General features: G+C 44.1%; 11 protein-coding genes across 11 annotated transcripts; 6 read left to right on the forward strand and 5 right to left on the reverse strand.

Moving 5' to 3' along the window:
* Positions 1-50: 50 nt before the first annotated feature.
* On the forward strand, positions 51-1315 carry V2V93DRAFT_358259 (actin; the record flags this gene model as incomplete). Its single annotated transcript, XM_066908052.1, has 3 exons — positions 51-70; positions 123-253; positions 312-1315. The coding sequence occupies 3 exons, from the start codon at positions 51-53 to the stop codon at positions 1313-1315; spliced, it is 1155 nt and encodes a 384-aa protein (XP_066766633.1).
* Positions 1316-2448: 1133 nt separating this feature from the next.
* On the forward strand, positions 2449-4435 carry V2V93DRAFT_367881 (uncharacterized protein). Its single transcript, XM_066909669.1, has 3 exons — positions 2449-2875; positions 3036-3107; positions 3180-4435. Exons 1-3 carry the CDS (start codon positions 2851-2853, stop codon positions 4046-4048), a joined length of 966 nt encoding a protein of 321 aa, XP_066766634.1. The 5' UTR covers positions 2449-2850; the 3' UTR covers positions 4049-4435.
* A 125-nt stretch (positions 4436-4560) lies between these two features.
* V2V93DRAFT_367882 (HUB1 ubiquitin-like protein-like protein modifier) lies at positions 4561-5357 on the forward strand. Its single transcript, XM_066909670.1, has 6 exons — positions 4561-4667; positions 4728-4752; positions 4819-4894; positions 4990-5002; positions 5062-5130; positions 5190-5357. Exons 1-6 carry the CDS (start codon positions 4642-4644, stop codon positions 5200-5202), a joined length of 222 nt encoding a protein of 73 aa, XP_066766635.1. The 5' UTR covers positions 4561-4641; the 3' UTR covers positions 5203-5357.
* A 67-nt stretch (positions 5358-5424) lies between these two features.
* Positions 5425-7194, forward strand: V2V93DRAFT_367888 (uncharacterized protein). The gene is made up of 3 exons (XM_066909671.1): positions 5425-5830; positions 5896-6897; positions 6989-7194. The coding sequence occupies exons 1-3, from the start codon at positions 5764-5766 to the stop codon at positions 7066-7068; spliced, it is 1149 nt and encodes a 382-aa protein (XP_066766636.1). The 5' UTR covers positions 5425-5763; the 3' UTR covers positions 7069-7194.
* Positions 6735-8124, reverse strand: V2V93DRAFT_367891 (tyrosine phosphatase-like protein). The gene is made up of 3 exons (XM_066909672.1): positions 7549-8124; positions 7346-7485; positions 6735-7272 (listed from the first exon to the last, which is right to left on the reverse strand). The coding sequence occupies exons 1-3, from the start codon at positions 8070-8072 to the stop codon at positions 7199-7201; spliced, it is 738 nt and encodes a 245-aa protein (XP_066766637.1). The 5' UTR covers positions 8073-8124; the 3' UTR covers positions 6735-7198.
* A 65-nt stretch (positions 8125-8189) lies between these two features.
* V2V93DRAFT_200406 (uncharacterized protein) lies at positions 8190-9956 on the reverse strand. Its single transcript, XM_066906997.1, has one exon. It carries the CDS (start codon positions 9782-9784, stop codon positions 8459-8461), a length of 1326 nt encoding a protein of 441 aa, XP_066766638.1. The 5' UTR covers positions 9785-9956; the 3' UTR covers positions 8190-8458.
* A 425-nt stretch (positions 9957-10381) lies between these two features.
* Positions 10382-11385, reverse strand: V2V93DRAFT_367897 (Prp19/Pso4-like-domain-containing protein). Its single transcript, XM_066909673.1, has 4 exons — positions 11249-11385; positions 11138-11182; positions 10976-11080; positions 10382-10916 (listed from the first exon to the last, which is right to left on the reverse strand). The coding sequence occupies exons 1-4, from the start codon at positions 11262-11264 to the stop codon at positions 10657-10659; spliced, it is 426 nt and encodes a 141-aa protein (XP_066766639.1). The 5' UTR covers positions 11265-11385; the 3' UTR covers positions 10382-10656.
* Positions 11386-11499: 114 nt separating this feature from the next.
* V2V93DRAFT_367900 (SNF2 family N-terminal domain-containing protein) lies at positions 11500-15377 on the forward strand. Its single transcript, XM_066909674.1, has 3 exons — positions 11500-13182; positions 13236-13298; positions 13359-15377. Exons 1-3 carry the CDS (start codon positions 11628-11630, stop codon positions 15206-15208), a joined length of 3468 nt encoding a protein of 1155 aa, XP_066766640.1. The 5' UTR covers positions 11500-11627; the 3' UTR covers positions 15209-15377.
* On the reverse strand, positions 15258-16424 carry V2V93DRAFT_367902 (Snf7-domain-containing protein). The gene is made up of 2 exons (XM_066909675.1): positions 16160-16424; positions 15258-16029 (listed from the first exon to the last, which is right to left on the reverse strand). The coding sequence occupies exons 1-2, from the start codon at positions 16332-16334 to the stop codon at positions 15566-15568; spliced, it is 639 nt and encodes a 212-aa protein (XP_066766641.1). The 5' UTR covers positions 16335-16424; the 3' UTR covers positions 15258-15565.
* Positions 16425-17017: 593 nt separating this feature from the next.
* Positions 17018-19636, reverse strand: V2V93DRAFT_367904 (ubiquitin fusion degradation protein UFD1-domain-containing protein). Its single transcript, XM_066909676.1, has one exon. The coding sequence runs from the start codon at positions 19249-19251 to the stop codon at positions 17146-17148; it is 2106 nt and encodes a 701-aa protein (XP_066766642.1). The 5' UTR covers positions 19252-19636; the 3' UTR covers positions 17018-17145.
* Positions 19637-19983: 347 nt separating this feature from the next.
* Positions 19984-21884, forward strand: V2V93DRAFT_390845 (kinase-like domain-containing protein; the record flags this gene model as incomplete). The annotated part of the gene is made up of 3 exons (XM_066912416.1): positions 19984-20652; positions 20719-20803; positions 20869-21884. 3 exons carry the CDS (start codon positions 19984-19986, stop codon positions 21882-21884), a joined length of 1770 nt encoding a protein of 589 aa, XP_066766643.1.
* Positions 21885-22206: the final 322 nt, after the last annotated feature.

The following is a 22206-nucleotide window of genomic DNA, read 5'->3' on the forward strand; positions in this document are numbered from 1 at the left end:
GCTTTAAAGATTCTTTTGCTGATTTTTTTTCTTCTAGCTCGTTATTGACAATGGTTCGGGAATGTGCAAGGTATGTATACTACCTTTTGATTAGGGCTGCTTTCCGGCACCTTGGCTCGCAGTCAATGGCTGCTCTCAGCTTTTGCCATCGCATTTACAAACTTCATTTCTAACATTTCTCAGGCTGGTTTTGCCGGTGATGATGCTCCTAGAGCCGTTTTCCCCTCAATTGTTGGTCGTCCCCGTCACCAGGGTAAGATACATTTTTTTTTGATTCAGGTTTGAAATTTTGTTTTAACCCCGTCTTGAAGGAATCATGGTCGGTATGGGCCAAAAGGACTCATATGTTGGAGATGAAGCTCAGTCAAAGAGAGGTATTCTTACGCTGAGATATCCCATTGAGCACGGTATTGTCACCAACTGGGACGATATGGAGAAGATTTGGCATCACACTTTCTACAACGAGCTCCGAGTTGCTCCTGAGGAACACCCAGTCTTGCTCACTGAGGCTCCCATCAACCCTAAGTCTAACCGTGAGAAGATGACCCAGATTGTCTTCGAGACTTTCAACGCCCCTGCCTTCTACGTCTCTATCCAGGCAGTTCTTTCGCTTTACGCTTCCGGACGTACCACCGGTATCGTACTTGATTCTGGTGATGGTGTTACCCACGTTGTCCCCATTTACGAGGGTTTCACTCTTCCGCACGCCATTCTCCGTGTCGACATGGCTGGTCGTGACTTGACCGACTACCTCATGAAGATCTTGACCGAGCGTGGATACAGCTTCAGCACCACTGCTGAGCGTGAGATTGTTCGTGACATTAAGGAGAAGCTCTGCTATGTTGCTCTCGACTTTGAGCAGGAGCTGCAGACTGCCGCGCAGAGCTCGAGCTTGGAGAAGTCGTACGAGCTTCCTGACGGACAGGTCATCACAATCGGCAACGAGCGCTTCCGTGCTCCTGAGGCTCTCTTCCACCCGTCTGTCCTTGGTCTTGAGGCTGCTGGTATCCACGAGACTACCTTCAACTCGATCACCAAGTGCGATATTGACGTCCGCAAGGACCTCTACGGTAACATTGTCATGTCCGGTGGTACCACCATGTACCCTGGTATTGCCGACAGAATGCAGAAGGAGATCACTGCTCTTGCACCTTCGTCGATGAAGGTCAAGATTATCGCTCCTCCTGAGCGTAAGTACTCCGTCTGGATCGGTGGTTCTATTCTTGCCTCGCTCTCGACCTTCCAGCAGATGTGGATCTCGAAGCAGGAGTACGACGAGTCTGGACCATCTATCGTTCACCGCAAGTGCTTCTAAGCGCGGCAAGACAGAAGATACAGTTACTGCTACAAAAAGAAGATTGTTTCATGCCTTCTTTCTGTACAGTTTTTTTGTTACCGCCTTTAAAAATGCTTGGAGCTTTTGTTTTATATGTTGATGTCTGTTAAACTTGTTTTTATTACTACTTTTTGTTATGATCACTATATTATAGTTAAGTTTTTTTTTCTTACATGTCCACTTTTTCTATTGCAATGTATGCACACGCAATTACAACTGTTTTTGTTTTTCTGCAGTATTATATTTGAAATCGAAGATCAAAGAAGAAAAATATATGTATATTGCGCTTTTTAAAGATTGTGCGTAGTGTCGATGATTAGAAAAACAGTATAGTGCTGCAATGACAATATGACATATCCATATTAGTGGTCTAATTTAGAAAGAAAGATTGAGGAAAGTTTGGTGGTCGTCGTGGACGTAAAGTTGACAGAGTTTGTGATTACGAAGCAAGATCGGTGTAGAGTTAGTTGCTTATATATAGGCGAGCAACCTTTGAGTATTATCAATAGGAAAAAAGGCCGAAAAATTAGAACTAGAACTCTCTGGATGCAGCTTATTCGTACGTAGCAGATGTTGAATATAGAAAAAGGAAACGAATACTAAACAAGATACATTCTCGTAAGTAGAGGACGCAGCATATAGGTGGCATAAATCCCGAACTCCTTCATCTAACAAATCACTGTAGACAAAGCCCACGCATAATACCGTCGATGGTGCTTAGCCAAGGGCTGTTACCGACCTTTACCGGCCAAGAAACCAGATAGGGATTTACAGAGGCCAAATGTTATCAGATGGTGGCGCTTGAGGGTCAGAACGAACAGACGCAAGAACAGGAGCATAGAAGACGTGCGAGCAGCAGCAGAAGACAACCGCGGAAAACAGCAGATGAACAGCAAATGAACAGATATAAACACCGCACATTAAACAGAAGCAATTAAGCAAAACCTGGAATCAGATATCAGGATCAGTAGAATCCAGTGTATACTGAAACCGCGGTCTAGCCTTGCCAATTACTAACCCGCGGCACCGCCACCGGCCCTTCTGTTTTTGCGGCCTCGGTGCTCGTCGGCAGCGTTTGTCGGGGATTCTGCTTGGTCGCGTTAACGTAAGCAGATTGCTATATTGTCAACGTAAGCAGGCCGGTTTCTGAGCAGTCGGTGCCGACTATAAAAGGCACTGCTGCAGCCTGCTCGTGAGCATCATACATCGTTGTAAGCACTCGCCACCAGCCACATTCACCGCCTCAATCTGCCGCTATCTGACGCCCCGGCCTCGCCTCGCCCGTGAAGTAAAGCCGTATATCTAGATATCTGCTCCGAAAGACTTCAATCTTCTCCAAAAGACTGCCCGCCATTGCCTCCTTCCGCCGCCCGTTCTTCCGCTCCGCAGCTCTTCTCTCTGCTGCTTCTCCGCTCTTACTCGCTCCGTCTGTCCATCCACCACCGAACTCCGCCAAGTCGCCCGCCTTCGTCGCTTCCCTGTCGTCATCTTCTGTAATCTCTTCACCACGCAAAATGCACTCCAAAGTTGTCGTCATTGGTACGTATCTTTATTTTTTTTTTTCGGGATATCTTCTGGTTCCTCAAATCGCCTTAATTGTGTCTTTTTATTTGCTGCTTGTTGGCGTTTGGCGTGCTGGTTGTGTCTTTCTTTTCTCTTCCTTCTCCGACTGACTGGGTTCTTTTTTCATTTTCTATAGGCTCCGGCCCTGCTGCTCACACCGCTGCCATCTACCTCGCTCGTGCTGAGATTAAGCCTGTTCTTTATGAGGGTATGTTTCGAACTCATTCGCATTTCTCTTCCATTTCTGTCGCAACCTCTAACTTTGATTTCATTTTGATAGGTATGCTCGCTAACGGTATCGCCGCTGGCGGACAGCTCACTACCACCACCGAGATTGAGAATTTCCCTGGCTTCCCCAACGGAATCCTAGGCGCTGAACTAATGGACAACATGCGTGCCCAGTCCGAGAAGTTTGGCACCGAAATCATCACCGAAACTGTTTCGCAGATCGATCTATCCTCGCGTCCATTCAAGTACTGGACCGAGGATAACGAGTCCGGCGAGCCCAATACTGCCGAAACTGTCATTGTCGCTACCGGTGCCTCTGCTAAGCGCTTGCACATCCCTGGAGAGGAGACTTACTGGCAGTCCGGTATCTCGGCCTGCGCTGTCTGCGACGGCGCAGTCCCCATTTTCCGCAACAAGCCCCTCGTGGTCATTGGCGGCGGTGATTCGGCTGCTGAGGAGGCAATTTTTCTCACCAAGTACGCTTCTAAGGTCTACGTTCTCGTTCGCCGTGATAAGCTGCGTGCGTCCAACATCATGGCCAAGCGCCTGCTCGCCCACCCCAAGGTCGAGGTTTTGTGGAACAAGGCCCCCGTCGAGGCCAAGGGAGAAAACGGTCTCCTGACTAAGCTCACCATCAAGTCGACTGTCGACAACACCGAGACTGATCTCGACGTCAATGGTCTCTTCTATGCTATCGGACACGTACCCGCCACCCAGATTTTTAAGAACCAGATCGAGACTGACGAAGATGGATACATCATCACCAAGCCCGGAACTGCACAGACATCGGTTCTTGGTGTCTTTGCCGCCGGAGATGTCCAGGACAAGAGATATCGTCAGGCTATCACTAGCGCGGGTACTGGTTGCATGGCTGCCCTCGAGTGCGAGAAGCTCCTGGCCGAAGAGGAGGATGCCGAGTAAGCTTATGAGCGGTCAGAGTATAGAGATGAATTGGTATGATTCAAGTCTTTGGGCTGTATGAGTTTGTGTATCGGTCCTGAATTTCTTCAGGTTATAGAATGATAGACAAATAATTTTTATTCAGTTGGCTTGTTGATATATCGTTTCACATGGTTTTTTTTTCATATCTGTTATCACTGTTTTTCCTTTTCACTTCTTTCTCTTCTATATAGGTTCTAACTTTGTGTACTTGTAAAAGCTATTAAATTTGTATTTTTTGTCTATTGTGGACTCAGTCGTTTGTCGATAGATAGTTTTGACGAGATCTTTGCGATATACTGATATGTGGGTATTTATTTATGTAAATAAGGATATACAGGATATATTAACAATATTTATTAATTGCTATTTCGTAGTCGTAGCCGGAGTTGCGGTTCTTTTCTTTGTAAGATGTTTCTGCGTCAGCTCAATCGGTAGATAAATAAACTTTCTTATATACAGAGCGAGCGATGAGGGCGAGCAAGTCTGTCGGTCTTGACGGCGAACACTGTTAACTAAACAGTCCACAAATAAACTTGCTCTTTATCAAGTAATTTACTGCTTGATGATCAAAAATGATTGAAGTCATTTGCAACGATCGGTGAGCTTCACAAATATCAACTTCATTAGGAGAAGAAGTACTAATTTTTTATAATTACAGTCTCGGAAAGAAGATTAGAGTGAAGGTACGTACATCAGTACTAGGACCTTATAAAAATGAGGAGCATCATTAATATTTGCGAAACTTTTAGTGTTTGGAAGATGACACTGTTGGGGATTTTAAGAAGCTGGTAGCCAGTCAGATCGGTACTTCATACGACAAAATCAGTAAGTTGTGTTCACATACCTCCCTTGTTTTTGATCTCGATAAAATTTCCATATCTTCAATTCTAGAAGGCTGACAGAGTGCTTGCCTTTTCTAGTTTTAAAAAAAGGGTACGCTGATTATTGTTACTATTGTATGAGACCGGACATTGAATTAACAATGTTTTCAGGTATACTACTTTCAAAGATCATATTACCCTCGCCGATTATGAGATTCATAATGGGATGAGCCTTGAACTGTACAATTTTATTTTTGAATCAAAATCTGGTATAAGTACAGCCACTAACGATTATATAGATACTACGCTTGATCTCGTTGCTGATGATCGAGGCATGTATGAAGACTAGATGATTGTTCTCCATCAGAAGGGAAGGATGCAAGAATTGAAAATACGATATAATTTTTCAATAAGATCAGTATAGTTAGCTTTTTAATACTTTTTTATAATCTTTATGCCAAACTTTATCGTATTTGATATGCTTAACTCATTGCTAGTTTTGACTAGCAGTATCAAAACAGTTAGTCCATGCCAGTCCATGTCAGTCCCTTTTCCCAATCAGCATCTTCTCAGCCCTTTTCTACTAATATTATTATAACTTTTCATATAACTTTACAGCTATTGTTTGACGATATAAAGACAAGCCATTGATCCTCAACTATAGTATTTTATTATGAGCCGCACATGCCGCGCGTCTTTCGCATCGCGGCTGTTACGAGCTTTTCACAAAAGGGCCTTGGTTTTCTATTCTTATCGGCATTTGATCTTATATCTTTGATTCACTGCCCGGCTGTGGTTTTGAAACGCCGTCTGATCTGACTACTATTGTAATTATAGAATCTGCCCGTTCGATATATAGCGTCAAGATCAGCAATGTCGGACACAAAGCGAATTCTAGTTCTCGGTCCTCCAAAGTCTGGAAAAGTGACGCTTTTAAAAGGTATGGCATTACTCATATCGTGTATAATGATTTGGAATCAGAATGAATAATTTTTCCTATATCAGAATTGACTGGAAGTTTGCCGCCGATCGCCCCGCCTTCATCTACGCAGCAGTCAGATCTCACCGAACCTCTTACATCAGCACCCGAAAGTAAACTATCAATCGAGCAAAAAGAGGCAGATAAAAGCAAGGAAGACAGACTATCACACGCAGGCTTGTCACACTCAATCAAGCTTTCTACGAAATACTACGAAACAGAGGTACCCATATGGGTAGACGAGTACATCCCGGCGTCTAGTGACGATAGTGAGGATCCAACGGGTGTCAAAGCGTGGGCAAATGTATTTTCATCAGCGGAGGCAAAGGAGGTCGTAGATGCGCTTGGTGCGGTTATAGTCACATTTCGCAAACCAGTTGATGCTGCACATGTGGCGCACACACGAGCTAATATGGTTAAAGAAATTGAACACATCCACGGTGCGCTGATTAAGCAATTTAAACGAAAAAATGATGCGGGGAAGAGCACTGGCATCTTGACATCAGAAGATAAAGAAAATGAGGACGATAGCGATGAATTTGACTTTATAGATTGGGACGGTATATGTTTGGCAGTTGCTGTTCCTGCTGATAGTGCTGCATCCGCCGACCTTGAGGCTGAGGACTGGGAAGTAGCCTTCCAGCCATTTGGGTTTGAATTTGTCGATCTTGAAAAATCTGGACGAAATGATTACGGCGAATTGCAAGGCCTTGCACGAATTCGTGAGGCACTGGAGACATTCGGATGGCAAAGCGGTGACTCTGCAGGGAAGCAACGATTAGAAGGATACGACGAATTTGACAGCGACTTGGAAGAAATCAGCAGACCGCAGCTGGGCGATAGCGATAATGATGCCGAATTTGATCAACAGCTGCGCGAGATGCAGATGGAGATGGCGGCTTTACATTTTGCTATTGACAGTTCAGCATCGCAAGCTAATGCTGAAGACGACGATGGGAAAGGGCCGATTCCGGAGAATGATATTGAGGAAATTGAGCGTATCATGCAGCGCATGAAGGAAGTTCGACGTACGTATAATCTATCTCTTTTTGTATTTTATTTTCTTTTATTTTGCATATGCAGGTCAAAACTGGATACTGACAATAACTATCTTCTCAGAACAAGGAGAAAACCTACCGCTGGAAGAGCGACAGAAATTAGCTGATCAACTAGCCAATGATCTGATGCGATTAGTATAAGACTAACTGCTATATGCAATATACACAACTTTGGATCAATGCCATTCAAAGCATGTACATACTGATTTCTGGATTCGGATAAAAATAAAGAGCAGTTCTATTAATTAATACTATAATTGATACGCCTTTTCTAATCTTCAGATTTGGGCTTGCGCATAGCGCGGCGTCGCTGTTTTAGCACATGCGTAAACATCGTGTAAAATCCTGTCGATATGCAAGGTGAATATACAACGCACGCTAACGATAACTGTTATAAAAAAAGGGGGGTATTACATACCTGGAATGTAAGAAAACATAATTACGATAAGAGCATAGTAGTATGCTACCGAAAACTTCTTGGCTTCGCCCAAAGACGCGTAGATGACAAGGAGCTCGCTAGTGACGCCAGATGGGTACAGAACAAAGAACGTATTGTATCTATATTCTCAATCATTAGCCCATTCTCAAATTTCTCATTGTGAGAAAAAAAAATTCGAATACCTCAACCAAGTAAGCCATTTTGGAATTGATCCCTTCAAGGTAGAAGCATAGTATGAGTAGCGAATGATCTCAGTTACACTCCAACTGATCAGCATTGTCGAAAATGCCAAATGACGAGCACCAGAACGAGGGAACAACCACGTAACCCCCCAAGTCAACAAAATTCTCGACGAGACTTGAATCACTGTTGTCACAATCGGTGACCTAACGATTCCGAGAAGACTGTGCACAATCTCCAATAACGCGCCTGTCTGCACCCATCGAGCAAAGTCTGAAGTTCCACCAGCGACATTCTCGGGTCCCAGCAGTGGTAAGATCATGACAACTCGCAACAGTACTGCGGCCCAGAAAAACGCAGATATGGTGTTATAGCTGATCAAATAAAATTCAACAGGTGTAGGTATACGGCGAACAGTTTTGGCCGGAGACGGCACTGGAGCAGCCTTTTTTGGCGGTGTCTGCTCGCGAAGAGCCGGGGCAGCTGCAGTCGCCTTCTTAGTAGCCGCTCTGGTTCTGCGTTCCATTGAGTGACGGGCTAATTGATCAAGGGGGTTGCAGATGATTTGATTTGGATGCGCGTATAAATGAGTAAGAACGCTCAAGATCTTTTGTTGATTTTTTGTGCTGCTGCGGCGTCGACATCATTATCTAGCTCGTTGCAGTTAGAAACTCAATGTTACCCCACAGTAAAGATAAGACACTACAGTGACATAGTACTTTATCTTTCATATTAAAATTACTAGTAAAAAGATCAAAATAGAATATATACAGTAGATAACGCTTCCAATCAGCCTATATAGAATATCAAACCGGCTGACTATGCATACTAATTCATTCCACCTTCAAGCCCGATGTCTAACTCACAAAAATATATACAACTAGATCGGCACACTCCACCGCATTTGAAAAACTAACAAAACATCTCAATCATAGCCTTAGCTCCACTAATATTTTGCGCGCATCCTTCAGCAACACAAGTACCGGTCACGCCATCTTTTCTCGGTCGTCTTATCGGCTTCTTATGCTTATTGGCACACATGCCGCAATAAACGTGTCCGCATCTGCCAGCAAACATCTTGCGCTGTAAATCTAGGCCTTCTGGCATCTTCGGTGCAGGCAAAGGTCTATCCTCCTCCTTAAGTTCATTGTACTCTTTGATCGCTCGCGCAGCTTTTTCGTAGGCTTCTGAAGGAACGCCAAGAAGCCATTCGCATTCGGAGCATCTTAATTGGCGCCCTTTGCGAACCATACGAGTGTAACGTCTAGTAGGAGGCGACAGCTTCGGTGGTTTGCTTGCTACATATTCTTCCTCTTGGCCTCCCGCATAAAGACGAGCGTTGATATTATCAAAAGCTAGAGCGAAAAGATCGCGAAACTCATCGTCGTAGTTCAGATTAGGTCTTTGGAAATCGGGTGGTGCGGTATCGTCAAAGCTACCATAAAGTCGTAGGTCTTCAAAGGCAAAACCAGGAATATTACTGACATGCCTGTGCATGCGTCGATTAGACGCTAAAGATTCACCGACTCGCTGGCGTGTGGACGCAATCGGGATTACTCGCCGACCGCCTCCGAGAATATGATGTCTCTGGCCATGCCTTTGAAAAGAATTGATCGTCTCACTCCCCAGAGCATGAACTGCACGTTGCGTGTTGCGAGCCTCGCGGCGTATCACTGCGAGCCTGGAGTGAATATTATCACCAATCCCCCCACCTACTCGGATAGTTCTAGAGGTTCCCCTAATAGCCGGGTGCTCCGTTCTGCTAGACTGATTTTCCCAAGGCGATGATGCGGTTCCCATGACATCTTCCCAGAAGGAACTGGTGCGGTTCTGGCTTCGAAGAAGCCGGGTTACTGATGATGGAAGAGGCAGCCTCCGGGCGGAAGATTGCGGCGACTCGGCTTGTCGAATAACAGATATATAGGCTGGAGAATGAGAATGCAGTCTTGATTCGGACCGAGTTCTCGGAAATTGCGGAGGAATATCTGGCAACTCGTCAATATCGATGATCTCAGGTGCCGATGGAGTGGGGGTTAGTTGACTTGCACTCCTTGACGCAGTACGTTGTCTCGCTGCGGCCTCTGAGGTAGACGTAGGGAGAATCAATCCACCTGCAGATAGACTCATATATCTATTAGCTCTGAGTCGGTCGCCACCATCAGCTTGCCCATTCAGAGAGAGAGAAGGAGAGGCAGGCGCCTCGACGCTGTCCAAATCGATTACGCTCGTGCTGGACATGTTAACAAGAATGCGGAGGTATACTGTCCAACAATAAAAAGTGCTTATTCTCTCAAACTAGCTGGTCATAAATATTGCGATGATAGTTCTCAAACAGGAGTGCACTAGAAATAGAGTCGCAATCTGTTGGCAAGGTCAGAACATCGTTACACCATTTTACAATTAATTCACAAGAGACTTACCACCTCTGCGTACAGCTACTCTTTTTCTAATACAGTATCCAGCCCACCACAGCTTTCTAAACACAGACGAATGAGATAGCAATCGCTTCAAACGGGAGAGGTAAGAATGTGGAGGACAGCACCAAGTTGGTAAGAGAGAGCTGAGAGGGGACTTTAGGCGGCGGCTCTTTCTCCCGTTTGCGCCAGTTAGAGCAGCACGCGCCACTGCTTTGCTGATAATCCAGAAGCCGATCTTGCGCAAACTCACGACTCGGGCTTTAATATTGCCACAGACAACGCTGACATATGAAATTGCTTAAAAATAATTGTAGGGTCAACAATTTGACTGTATATATCGGTAAAAAGGAAAGGACCTGGAAAACATTCATACACGACCGTGGTCCAGCAAATTTACGCAGTCAGAAAGACATAATGATTTTGCAATCCGCGGCAAGGGTGAACGCAAAGATTCACGATTAGATTGAGAACCAAGCGTATAACAAACTATTGACTGATTTGCAGTACGTTAAACAAGATTCAAATACAATAAATTCATTTGTAGTGATAATCTGCAACTTCCAGTTTCTACTGTACAGACAATCGTCTTTACAGCGTACATTCTATTATACACAAAATAAAACCATTCCGGCTACTGTACATACACATCTCAATATCGCCCTCCTGTTTTTTCATAACGTTTTTGGAAAAGGTTTATGTTGTACTGTTTCCGTTAGCATTTGCCCGCTGTATCGCTGCCAACGCTTCGTCTCTCTCGGTCATGAGTGTCGCCGCAACTTTTACTGCTGCGTCATGATAGTACAAAGTAGAGCTCAGCTCTTTTTTTGCTTCCAGTATCTGCTTCTTCAATTCGAATGATTCGAGAGCCAGAGCGTCGTATTCGCTCTGAAATATCTGTAGCAATGAAGGGATTGAGTCCGACGTCGATGGCTTGGCTGGGACTGTACGAGAAGCTATTTGAAAGGTATTAATAGTCGCAAAAAAAATTATAGTACAACATAATCCGACATACTCTGAACTTCTATTAGGTCCTCTTCCGACAATGACTCGCCATTTAATGGATCTTGGTTGTTCTGTGAGATATATTCTTCGATCGCAGCTTTCTCAAACAGTCCACCTTTAATATTCCGTCAGCATGAATGAAAACATAAGAACACATAACTTAACTACTAACCGCTTTTCTTTGAGACCACGGGAGTTGTAATAGGTTTTCCAGTTACTGATCATACAAATTAGCAGCTGTTCAAAATCAATCAAAAAAGAAGAAAACAAATCAGGCACTAACATGCACACAATGCCATTATAGTGTTAATTTTATCCTCAACTAGGCAGATTATGCTGTTTCGTATATGTGAGGGATTCTTTCTTTAGGAAATGAGCCCAGCTGCTTTTAGATCAAATCAACAAGGATGAATACAGTTCCCAGTATTTGAGATCCACTCACTTACTGAATTCTTGTTCTGAAATGAAGCTCCAAAATAAAGCTCACTCCCAACGCGTGAGCAACGCGCGTGAACAAATTCAATACCTCGCGCCTATTATCTCTTCTGGCTGTGTGTCGCATTCCATTAGAGCAGGCGGTCGTCTCCTGGCCTATTTTGATTCACTCGAAACCACATTGGCTGGATTATCTGGATTATCCGGACTGAAGAAGCGAGTATAGAATGTCGACCTCCGGCGCCTCGCCTCCTCCAAAAAAGCGTCGGTTCTTCAAAGACGACGATACGTATCTGATTCCAGTCGACGACATTCACTTACCAAAGAAGGCAAGCGGAGAACTATTTCCGAAGAACCAACTTTCATCACCTAGAGAATCACTGCGCGATACTGTCACCTCGTCGCCTACCCACGAGACGCCTATATCTTCGCCTCAAGCAGACAACAATGTCCTAGACGAAACAAAACTTGAAGTTCCCGATACCGTGTTTGCAGAGCCAGAAACTACCTCATTAATTGATCGAGGTCTATTAGAATCAATTACAGGCTTTGAATTTAGCGATTTTGATTTTAATTTTTTGAGTGCGATCTGTGAGAATGATATCAATCAGGCAGTGAATGCGATTTTTGACGGTACATACGCTACAAAGTTACAAGAGGCGAAAGATAATGCAAAGGCAGTGAATTTGAGCCCATTTTTTCCTTCTGCCATCACCACTGAGGAACCTCGTACGTCTTCTGAAAAATCAGAAGCCTCGTCAAATAGCCCTTCAGAGGCAACAGACATTCGCGTTAAAAACGATAGTGAATCACCAAAGATCACGTCGCCATTCGATTGGAAGGAAAGATATCTTGGTAGTTTTCAAGTGGAAGGATGGGCGACGAGATCAGGATACGGCTTAATAAAATACGGAGATAAAATTACGTTGAAGCGAATAGCTCGTCAGGCTACCCTAACGCCAGGCTCTAAGCGAATTGGCAGTAAAATAAAGGCAGCTGAAAATGACATTATGGTTAAATTCTTGAACAATAGAGGACAGGAAGTCGGTAGATTGCCTACTGACAAAGCAAAATTTGTTTCGGCTTTGCTTGATCTGAAAATTGGTAGTTTCAGCGGTTCATGTATTTTTGCAAACGAGCGACTAGCTACCGGCGATAATATTTATCTTCAGCTTGATTGTTTCCTGTCTCGGACCGCTTTTGATAAACAAGATTTAGGATCTAATTCTACTCACCAACTTGGCCGTGCGAGTGTCTTTGACAAAGGCCGTGAGACTTCTGATGAACGTCATCTACGGATCCGTCACCTGGCGATGGTAAAACTTTTTATGGATATAGGCCTAGAGCCTGTGGCAACCAATGATTTGATCAAAACGCATCAAGCTAGAGGAAAACTAGAATCTGAAGCTATGGCCGAGCAGTTTGATGTCAAGGTTGGCTCCGCTGCTGCAGAAGAAAGTAATACAGATAGTGACATCTCAGGTGATGACGAGAGCAAAGATGTCGAGCAAGATCAGCTGGATGCTTTATATCGGAAAGCGCAGTCCTATGACGCTGGTATGCCTGAAATTGAGCCTGGCAGTACGTTTAATATGGAACTTCGTCCGTACCAGAAGCAAGGCTTGGGATGGATGGTTTCGAAGGAAACTTTTGAGAATATCGACTCAGCACGGAAAACGGACTCCATGCACCCGTTATGGGAAGAATATCGCTGGCCAGTAGCGGACAACGAGGTGCCTGCACAGGAGCCGAATGATCGGTTTTATGCCAATCCTTACAGCGGTATGTTGGAGATAATCTCTTTTGAATCATATTACTGATATTTTATTGAATAGGCGAGCTTAGTCTCAAATTTCCGAGAATGACGCAAAGCAGTCTGGGAGGCATTTTAGCAGATGGTGAGGTCACCCCCTGTTGTAACTTTTCGGTGAATGTACTCGAGACTAACGATTAAATAGAAATGGGACTGGGAAAGACTATCTCGACCATGTCATTAATTCACACAAATGTAGCAGATGCGTCTTACAGATGCCTTGAGGAGAAGAAGCGGTTTGCTGCCAGTACTACTCTCATCATCGCGCCAATGTCTTTATTAACTCAATGGGAATCTGAAGCGCATGCGTCTTCTAAAACTGGCTCTACTCGGATTTTCGTATACTATGGGGATGATCGATCTGTCGATTTACATCATCTTTGCCTAGGTCCTGATGCGTGCAAGACACCAGTTGTGGTAATCACCAGTTACGGTACCTTGTCATCAGAATGGCAGAGACACAACCGAGGACAAGTTAGCAAGCTCTTCAGTATGCATTACCTTCGTGTAGTGATCGATGAAGCACACACAATTCGTAACCGCACCTCTCTCATTTCTAGATCCTGTTGTGACGTTAAGGCAGATAGAAAATGGGCACTTACTGGAACACCGATCGTCAATAGATTAGAAGATCTTTACAGTTTGGTGAAATTTCTCGGCATTGAACCATGGAATCATTTCCCATTTTGGAGAACATTTGTTACTGCACCGTACGATTCAAAAGATTATTTGAAAGCTTTAGATGTTGTTCAGACTATCCTTGAACCAATTCTATTACGCCGTACTAAAGATATGAAGCAAAAAGATGGAACACCTTTGGTGGTTTTACCGCCCAAGAGCGTGGTTATTGAGAATATCGAGTTGACCGAGACGGAGCGAGAAGTCTACGACTTATTTTATCGTCGAGCAAAGCAAACTTTTACAAATAGTGTCGCGGCAGGCACCGTGATGAAGTCGTACACTACAATATTTGCACAAATTCTACGACTCCGGCAGTCTTGTGACCATCCTGCTTTGGTGCAATCGGCGGTCAATTCGGAGGAATTGAAAGTTGAAGACGATGACGATAACGATCAACTTAGTGCGGCTAAGCAAGATAATGGTATTTTAGATCATGAAGATGATGTGAACTTGCAACAATTAATCAACAAGTTCAATGCGCAAGAGCAAGAAATGAACGCTAAGGATGTGTACGGTCTCGAAGTGATGCAGCAAATTACAGATGAACAAGATCATGAGTGTCCTATTTGTTTAGCGGAGCCCATTATAGATCAAGTAGTTACTTCATGCTGGCACATGTCGTGCCGTGACTGCATTCTTGCTCATATCAGATTTGAAAAAGATCGCAATCAGATTCCAAGATGTCATAGTTGTCAAGCTGAGATATCTGAGGATAACCTGTTTGAAGTGGTATATCATTCTTCTCCCGGTAAAATTAAGCCAGACATAGCTTTGCGGCGGTACAAACCACAATCTTCCGCAAAAATTTCAAGATTGATATCAAAGTTGAAGGCGATCAGAGCAGAGGAGCCAAATTGCAAATCTGTTGTCTTTTCGCAGTTCACATCATTTCTTGATATTATTGAGAGCTCCTTAAAGCGGGATCGCTTTCGATGCCTTCGCATTGATGGCTCTACTACTCAAAAAGAGCGAGGCCGCGTTTTGGAAAAATTCAGAATTGAGTCTGGCGAGCTAGTGCTATTACTCAGCTTGAAGACTGGTGGTGTAGGCTTGAATCTAGTAAGCGCGAACAAAGCATTCATGATGGACCCGTGGTGGAGTTTTGCAGTCGAGTCTCAAGCAATTGATCGGATTCATAGAATGGGCCAGACTCAATCTGTCTCAGTTTATAGGTTCATTGTGAGAGACTCGGTTGAGGAGCGCATGTTGAAGATCCAGGACCGCAAAAAGTTTCTGGCTTCTAGCCTCGGTATGATGTCTGATGAGCAAAAGAAGATGAACAGTATTGAGGATATGAAACTTTTGTTTGACTAGTGGCACGATATATGCTGTGACATTATAGTCACATTCTTTTCGAATATTCTTGTCATCTATGCTGCAGTACAAACTTCAACGACTTTACAGATAAAGTTAGAAATGCAATCTAAAGCAAAATACTAATTATATTCACACAAAAACTAAGAAATGTACACCAATCCATGAGATTCGCTTTGATGGAAATATAAAAATAGAAATTAGCGGGCGACCGGCAATGAAAATGACCAAACGGCAAAAACAATCGACAAAGCGCGTTATATAGTACGAACAAAGACACAATTAAAAACATGACGCGAACAAAAACAGCAACAGAACTCCCCTATATTCACAAAATTATTTGTGTATGCGCAAACTTCAAGCGGCCATCTCCCGCTGTAGTTTCCGCAGCTCCTCTTCTTCGTCTTCCTCTTCCGACTCGAGTTCGACATGTCCGGTTTCGGGCAATTTGCCAGTCGGCACTCGGCCGGCATTGAGCATCCGCGAATCAAGCTCTTCTTGCTGTAGAGCCTCAAGCTCATCCTCCAAATCCTCCTCGTCGTAAGTTTCGCCAAGTGGCCGTGAAATAGCCTCGCCAATCTCCTCCGATAACGAGACCTGTTCGCGAATCTCGTCCATAGTCGCATCAACCTTATCGATATTCATATTGCCATGGATGTTTTTCATGGCCCTTGCGCCCGACTGCATTACTTTCATTGTCTCGAAGTTCAAGTTGGCGGATTCGATAGCGTTTGATTGAGCTTCTAAGGTTGCGATTTGCCCCTGTACTCGTTCAAGCTCTAGTTCAAACATTTTCTTGCGCTTGAGAGCAGCTCGCGCAGCTAAATCAAATTTGAAATTGTTAGTAGAGGACAATACGTAAACAATGATTGGTGACGATAACCCGACATGCACCCAAAGTCATCACCCAAGGCAATCATCTACCCAATTTCAAAATCTCAACGAACGTACATGTCTTATTAGTGTTGACGAATTTTCGAGCAAGACCCTCTTGCTCTGCAATCTTCTGTTCAACAGACTTCTCCTTCTTGGACAGCATATCTAGCTGCTGGCGCAGCTGAACGATAGCTTTCTTCGGCGCATCCCTGCTTGACGATGAGCCGCCCCCAAATAGATAGGACATCATGGCTTTATATTGCTATATTCAATATTTGGATGAAAAGACAGATAAAGGTGGCGGCAACGACTTAATCCTGAACGCACGAGCTATCAGCTCTTTGACCTAGTGATCAGTGAGTTTTCCTCCCAATAGAAATGATTATGCACATGTTTTTAGTGCACTTAATGCCACATATATCAAATAATCTTAGTATTTGATACATAATCACCCGGGCTCTACGGCTTTGTCCGGCGATACGTCAGCTACAATACTGGTGACGCGCGTTCTTTCTGTCGGACTTCGCCTATGTAATTTCACTGGCTGATTATTGTTCTATTGTCGTTTGATTATCTATAATACCCATAAGTCTACTAAGTCTGATATATGCCTCTGTTTTAATTCGACGCTTTTTGCCCTTTAAGGTCAAAACTACAGATGAGCTGCCTCGATATACAGCAGTCATAAACCACTGAGCGTACGCATCCCATGCCATCAGCTTTTGGCTTGACTACTCATGAGTATTGCTATGTATACTTGATTACTCTCTATACTTGTCGATAGACATGAGTAGTACGTACGGTTCGGCAATTTGATACTTTCTCGCCGAATCGTGATTGCTATTCCAAAGTCAAATGCAGCCATGACCTAACTCGCGAGCAATTCACTTTCGAATATCTTGTGAAAGTATGGTTGCTTTACTCCAGAAATTTGCTTCTCTAAGCACAACTAGACTTATACGGAATATATTTCAGTCTTATATACAAAAATTGACGTGCCTTAGTATGCAACTATACCCCTTTCCAAAAACATCTACCATGACATCACAATATATACAAATTTATTGTACCTCGCTGACACGCACGCCGTTAGTAACCAGCCATGCCCTAGCAGCGATCTCACTTTCCCTTTCTTCACCTTCAGTAACGCCAACCTCACCAACTGCTTTGCAAATCCAAGGTCTTGCAAACTCTTTATCCTCTGCTATCCAGTCAACAAGTTTCCTTCTTCTGGTCATTGAGTCATCGACGCAGAACTGCAGCTTGCCTCCCTGTACCAGTTCACGGACAATACTGCTAATTTCTGCTGAGGTATATTTTGGCAAGCCCAAGTTCGCTCGCCCGCTTGCACAATGAATGTTTTCACATAGACTCTTCTTGCAGCCAGTTGATAATTGAATGAAATATCGTCTCTCTATCCGGCTCTTAAGACGTGCTCCCGTAGGATCATGCATGGGAGAATATAGTGGTCCATAGCACGAAGGGCAAAGTCCAACGTTATTACTCGTAACCGTGACATGATCACCCTCAGTTACACGAACACAAAGTGGGTTCGAGCAGACTGCCGGCATTGGTGCGGCCACGCGTTGAATCTCATGTAGCCTCATGTGACTGTCAACGTCGCGCAGTCGCACATTGCGACCGCAGCGCGGACACTCAGTTGTGCGAGTGCCACATCTCGACTCGTGGCCTGTATACCCCGCCAAAAGATCTGACTGTGAATCTGGTGCGTCCTCTTGTGGTAGTCTAAGATGGCAAAATCGGCAAATGTGCAATTTCTGTGGACATGTTGTCGTTCTATGATACGTCAGGTTCAGCGAGTTGCCAAATGACTCGCCACAGATGCATGTACATGGCGTGTGATGTCCTGATATGTGCTTTTCTTTTGTTGATGCTGCATCACAAATGAACGCAGGACAGCTATCGCAGTGCCAATGTGTTTCCGGGATACCTTCCTGTCGTCGAAAGATCCGAGAGCAGGAGGGATTGGGGCATAGAATGTTGTTGCGCTCGCAGAATGCTGTATGTAGCTGAAATGTCCGGGGTGGGAAAAATTGATGACAATTCGAGCATTCTTTTGCGTCTATCGCAGGGGCGCTAGGCATTTCATTGTCCTCATCCTCATTGCCCAGTGTTTGTGTGACAGTTAGAGAGAATTGCAGTGGCACAGCGCAGCTAGTCACTGCGAGATGCAAAACTTGCGCAGATGAGATAAAGGAGTTTGAAGAAGAGATTGTAATCGAGTTTTCCTCGTCAGTGATTGTTGACCATAAGTAGTAGCGACTTGATGGTCTACTATTATCGTCAATCGAAATATATAAATCAGCAGATCTATCATCTAAATCCGCACTTTCCTCGCCAATCTTTGATGACTCAAGCTTGAAAATTAACGGTAATTCCCTGTCCCAGCTTTTAAGCTCGAAAAAAAAAGGAACTCTCAACGCCTCTACATCGACAAAAGCACCCTTAACCGGTTCAGCAGCATCGACAATGATTTCAACCGAGCGCATATTTTCACTCTCGCGCTTTGCATCTCTCTTGGCAACAGACCTGCGAGCATGATCTTCCGACATAGCTTCGAAATCGACGCTGAGATCGGTCTCGACAATGCAAACTGCTCTCTCGGGCTGCAGCTTGTCAACAATAAATGACATTGTAGAATGTGTTGCGGGATGAGAAATTGAGAGAACTTGTCCGTCTGTCAAAGTAGTGTATGAGGATTGTAGTGAAGATTCAAGAAGTGCCTTCCAGTCGTCATCGACGGAAAGATAATCATTGTCAAGTGGGCGCAAGCTCACAGATGTGCCTTTAGGCAGATCATGACGAGAAACTGTAACTGACGGTGGCGGTGAATCAACATCCCAGGGTTGACCAGAATCTAACGCTGTTGCTGCTTCCGTCAACTGTTTTGCTGATAGCCCAAGAGAGATAGCAATTTGCTGAGATATGTATATGATGCCATCGGGAGCAGAGAACTCGCGAACGCCACAGTGCGTATATACGTTGGTTGCAGAATTGGCAAGACGGAATGTCAGGGGTGAAGGTAATGGATCTTTGCCTGAGTAGTCTAACAGTCGCTCCAAAACTGACTGGGGTAAGATAACGCGGTCAGAATAGGCGAGCGACGGCTGGACGCGAGGAATCAAAAGTGTCGGACCAGATGCCATGTAGCGAGTGTTTGGTTTCCCGCTGATTCAAAAAGAATGCCAAATAATATACCAAATAAAATGCACGAGATAAGAAAATCTGGCAATCTTCCTGGATATAATATCAGTCGAGAGCGGATATAGAAGGCTGTGGAATGAAGCTGATTAATTAAAGCCAGGTGCTAACGTGCCACTTGATTCAGGTATTGTTCGTAAGATGACTACCGAATTATGTAGCGGGTGATATCTGAAAAAAAAACAAATAAGATAGGATGACGATGGCTAATCAGCCAGATATAAAGCAAGCCTCGTAGTAGCAATCGCTTCCAGTAAGATCTATGAATTAATGCCGTTGACTGTACTCCGATAGTTCTGGTTGTAGCTGCTGGGATAAAATACAATTATGTAATCATGCATAAATGTCAAACATGTTTTCTATTTAAAGTTTAAATATCACAAATGCTTGCACAAGTGGTCATAGTGCAAAGCAAAGTAGTTAGATCATCGCCTCCACTTCTACCGCCACAGACTCGGGAGGTCATCACCAATTGGCGCGGCGGTTCATCACCTCATTGCGCGGACTTTCACCCTTCTTCTCTCAGGCACTCTCGTGACGTCTCCACTTCGTATTACTTATGACTATAGCTTGAATTTTCTCAACGATATTACGTTCTGTAATCTCATCCGCATCCGTCGGCTTCGCTTACGCTTGCTTGCCACTGTCTGGCTTTCAGTACATCAATCTTTAACGCTATGACTTCAACACTGGCTCCTCCACGAATGATGTCGCAGTCCGAGTCCTCTCGATCTCGCAATAGGAGAACACCTGACTGGGATAATTTCTATAGAAATGGATACCCGACCGATATTATCACAATAGAAGATGACACTCCACCTCCTGTTGTCGGCAAGTCAGATTCAACTTCGTCCAGAGGTTCAGATTCGACCTCTTTGTCGACTTCTGCCTCTTCGTCATCGACTATGGCTGCAACTACCTCTAGTATCAGTCACATTCTTCTGAACAACAGTGATTCGACTCCGCGATCCTCTCACCAGGCTTCGTCGCAGTCTCAGCATCAAAGTAATTACTTACTCACTTACTCTACGCAACAGCAGCAACAGCAGCAACAGCAGCAACAGCAGCAGCAGCAGCAGCAGCGGCAGGCTATCGCAAATTTATTTGAGATCAATCAGTTATCAAATGGAAACGGATCCCCTTCTACAGCAGCTGCTACCGCCTCCGCGCGCTCAACAGTGCGGCGACGCAAGTACGGAGACCTGAATATGCTGAATGCTACCGATACAACAGCTATCTCACGCACCGTACACTCAGGTACCGACATCACCAAGCGCCGAAAAGTTGATCTTGAAAACAAGCAGCCGTCTAAGGCAACAGAAGTTGTCGTCAAGCTAATCAATGATGTAAGCTCGTTATTGTTAGCTATAGCCAGTCCCTATGAGCGATCTGCTGACTATACTGTTTCATAGCCGCATTTTGCCCGAAACAACCTAAATGTAGACGATGATGATGGTCATTATATTATAATTCCAGACTCGGAACTTACGAATCGATGTAAGTATATTCATGACACGATTTCATTTGGGAAAATCAGGACGTGGGAACTAATCCATGCTTAGATAAAATAACGAAATTGCTCGGCCAAGGCACTTTTGGCAAAGTCGTTGCGGCATACGACCGTAAACTGAATACACATTGTGCAATCAAGATCATCCGTGCTGTACAAAAGTATCGCGATGCTAGCAAAATCGAGTTACGTGTCTTGCGCACTTTGTCAATGCATGATAAACGCAACTTAAACCGGTGCATTCATTTACGCGACTGCTTCGATTATCGGAATCACATTTGCATAGTCACTGATCTTTTGAGCGTTTCTGTGTTTGATTTCTTGAAGTCGAACGATTTTGCCCCTTTTCCATCTTCGCATATCCAGCGGTTCGCCAGACAATTGCTTACTAGTGTGGCATTTCTTCATGATCTGAATTTGATACATACTGATCTGAAACCAGAGAACATTTTACTGGTAGACAACTCATATCATTCTGTGCCCTATAAAAAAAATGGCAAAGATGTTCGCAAGATTTTAAATGACACTAGTATTCATTTGATCGACTTTGGAAGTGCGACTTTTCAAGATGAGTATCACAGTTCGGTAGTCTCTACACGTCACTATCGTGCGCCGGAAATTATTCTAGGAATGGGCTGGTCTTTTCCATGCGACATATGGTCTATTGGTTGCATCTTAGTTGAGTTTTTCACTGGCGAGGCGTTGTTCCAGACTCACGACAACGTCGAACATCTAGCTATGATGGAAGTCGTAGTCGGCAAGCAATTTGATCGCTCGCTGACGTCGCTGGTTGGACGACAGGCTCAAAAATATTTTCTGCGAAACGGGAGGCTAGATTATCCAAACGCTGAGACTACGAGAACAAGTAAAAAATATGTGCGTGCGATGAAGAATCTGGAAGAACTTGTTCCCCCGGTTGATCTCTTCCACAATCATTTTCTTGATTTGTTGAAGCAGATCTTTGTGTACAATCCCAGTAAACGCATCACTGCCAGAGACGCACTGAATCATCCGTGGTTTCAGGAAGTATGCTATGACGAGGGTACAAATAGTGCAGGTGCTTTTTAGATAAGCGCACTGCTTCATGCGAATTCTTTGGAAATAGGATTTATTAGACTATATCCCACTTCGGAAAAATCAGATACCATTACGTTACGATTTGCTTTTTTTATTTTACTTTTTTCAATATTGTGGTTTCGGATAAGTGTTTTGCTATTTCTCTGGTTTGGCGAGTCAATGCTTTTTTCTTCTTTTGAAAAATTCCATTACGAAAGCAAAAAAAGGAAACTTTTACTTTCGGTGATTCAGTTTGAAAATTAAAATGAGAAAAAAAAGAAGTAAAAATCACAATGGACGAATCGGTGTTCTTAGTTTATGGGTTAATTGTGGT

Source organism: Kockiozyma suomiensis (assembly GCF_038497685.1).
Source record: "Kockiozyma suomiensis strain NRRL Y-17356 unplaced genomic scaffold V2V93scaffold_5, whole genome shotgun sequence".
In the NCBI taxonomy this organism is placed as follows: Eukaryota; Fungi; Ascomycota; class Lipomycetes; order Lipomycetales; family Lipomycetaceae; genus Kockiozyma; species Kockiozyma suomiensis.

Coding starts and splice junctions, on each gene's coding strand:
- V2V93DRAFT_200406 (XM_066906997.1), bottom strand. CDS start 9,784: ATGTCCAGCACGAGCGTAATCGATTTGGACAGCGTCGAGGCGCCTGCC.
- V2V93DRAFT_367902 (XM_066909675.1), bottom strand. CDS start 16,334: ATGATGTCCTATCTATTTGGGGGCGGCTCATCGTCAAGCAGGGATGCG. Junction 16,030..16,159: donor CGTCAACACTAATAAGACAT/GTACGTTCGTTG, acceptor AATTTGATTTAG/CTGCGCGAGCTGCTCTCAAG.
- V2V93DRAFT_367900 (XM_066909674.1), top strand. CDS start 11,628: ATGTCGACCTCCGGCGCCTCGCCTCCTCCAAAAAAGCGTCGGTTCTTC. Junction 13,183..13,235: donor TTATGCCAATCCTTACAGCG/GTATGTTGGAGA, acceptor TTTATTGAATAG/GCGAGCTTAGTCTCAAATTT. Junction 13,299..13,358: donor GGGAGGCATTTTAGCAGATG/GTGAGGTCACCC, acceptor ACGATTAAATAG/AAATGGGACTGGGAAAGACT.
- V2V93DRAFT_367882 (XM_066909670.1), top strand. CDS start 4,642: ATGATTGAAGTCATTTGCAACGATCG. Junction 4,668..4,727: donor GAAGTCATTTGCAACGATCG/GTGAGCTTCACA, acceptor TTATAATTACAG/TCTCGGAAAGAAGATTAGAG. Junction 4,753..4,818: donor GAAAGAAGATTAGAGTGAAG/GTACGTACATCA, acceptor CGAAACTTTTAG/TGTTTGGAAGATGACACTGT.
- V2V93DRAFT_367904 (XM_066909676.1), bottom strand. CDS start 19,251: ATGGCATCTGGTCCGACACTTTTGATTCCTCGCGTCCAGCCGTCGCTC.
- V2V93DRAFT_367881 (XM_066909669.1), top strand. CDS start 2,851: ATGCACTCCAAAGTTGTCGTCATTG. Junction 2,876..3,035: donor CTCCAAAGTTGTCGTCATTG/GTACGTATCTTT, acceptor CATTTTCTATAG/GCTCCGGCCCTGCTGCTCAC. Junction 3,108..3,179: donor TAAGCCTGTTCTTTATGAGG/GTATGTTTCGAA, acceptor TCATTTTGATAG/GTATGCTCGCTAACGGTATC.
- V2V93DRAFT_367888 (XM_066909671.1), top strand. CDS start 5,764: ATGTCGGACACAAAGCGAATTCTAGTTCTCGGTCCTCCAAAGTCTGGA. Junction 5,831..5,895: donor AAAAGTGACGCTTTTAAAAG/GTATGGCATTAC, acceptor TTCCTATATCAG/AATTGACTGGAAGTTTGCCG. Junction 6,898..6,988: donor GCGCATGAAGGAAGTTCGAC/GTACGTATAATC, acceptor CTATCTTCTCAG/AACAAGGAGAAAACCTACCG.
- V2V93DRAFT_367897 (XM_066909673.1), bottom strand. Junction 11,081..11,137: donor CGTGGTCTCAAAGAAAAGCG/GTTAGTAGTTAA, acceptor GGAATATTAAAG/GTGGACTGTTTGAGAAAGCT. Junction 10,917..10,975: donor GGACCTAATAGAAGTTCAGA/GTATGTCGGATT, acceptor CCTTTCAAATAG/CTTCTCGTACAGTCCCAGCC.
- V2V93DRAFT_367891 (XM_066909672.1), bottom strand. CDS start 8,072: ATGGAACGCAGAACCAGAGCGGCTACTAAGAAGGCGACTGCAGCTGCC. Junction 7,486..7,548: donor AAATGGCTTACTTGGTTGAG/GTATTCGAATTT, acceptor TTGAGAATATAG/ATACAATACGTTCTTTGTTC. Junction 7,273..7,345: donor TATGTTTTCTTACATTCCAG/GTATGTAATACC, acceptor GCATATCGACAG/GATTTTACACGATGTTTACG.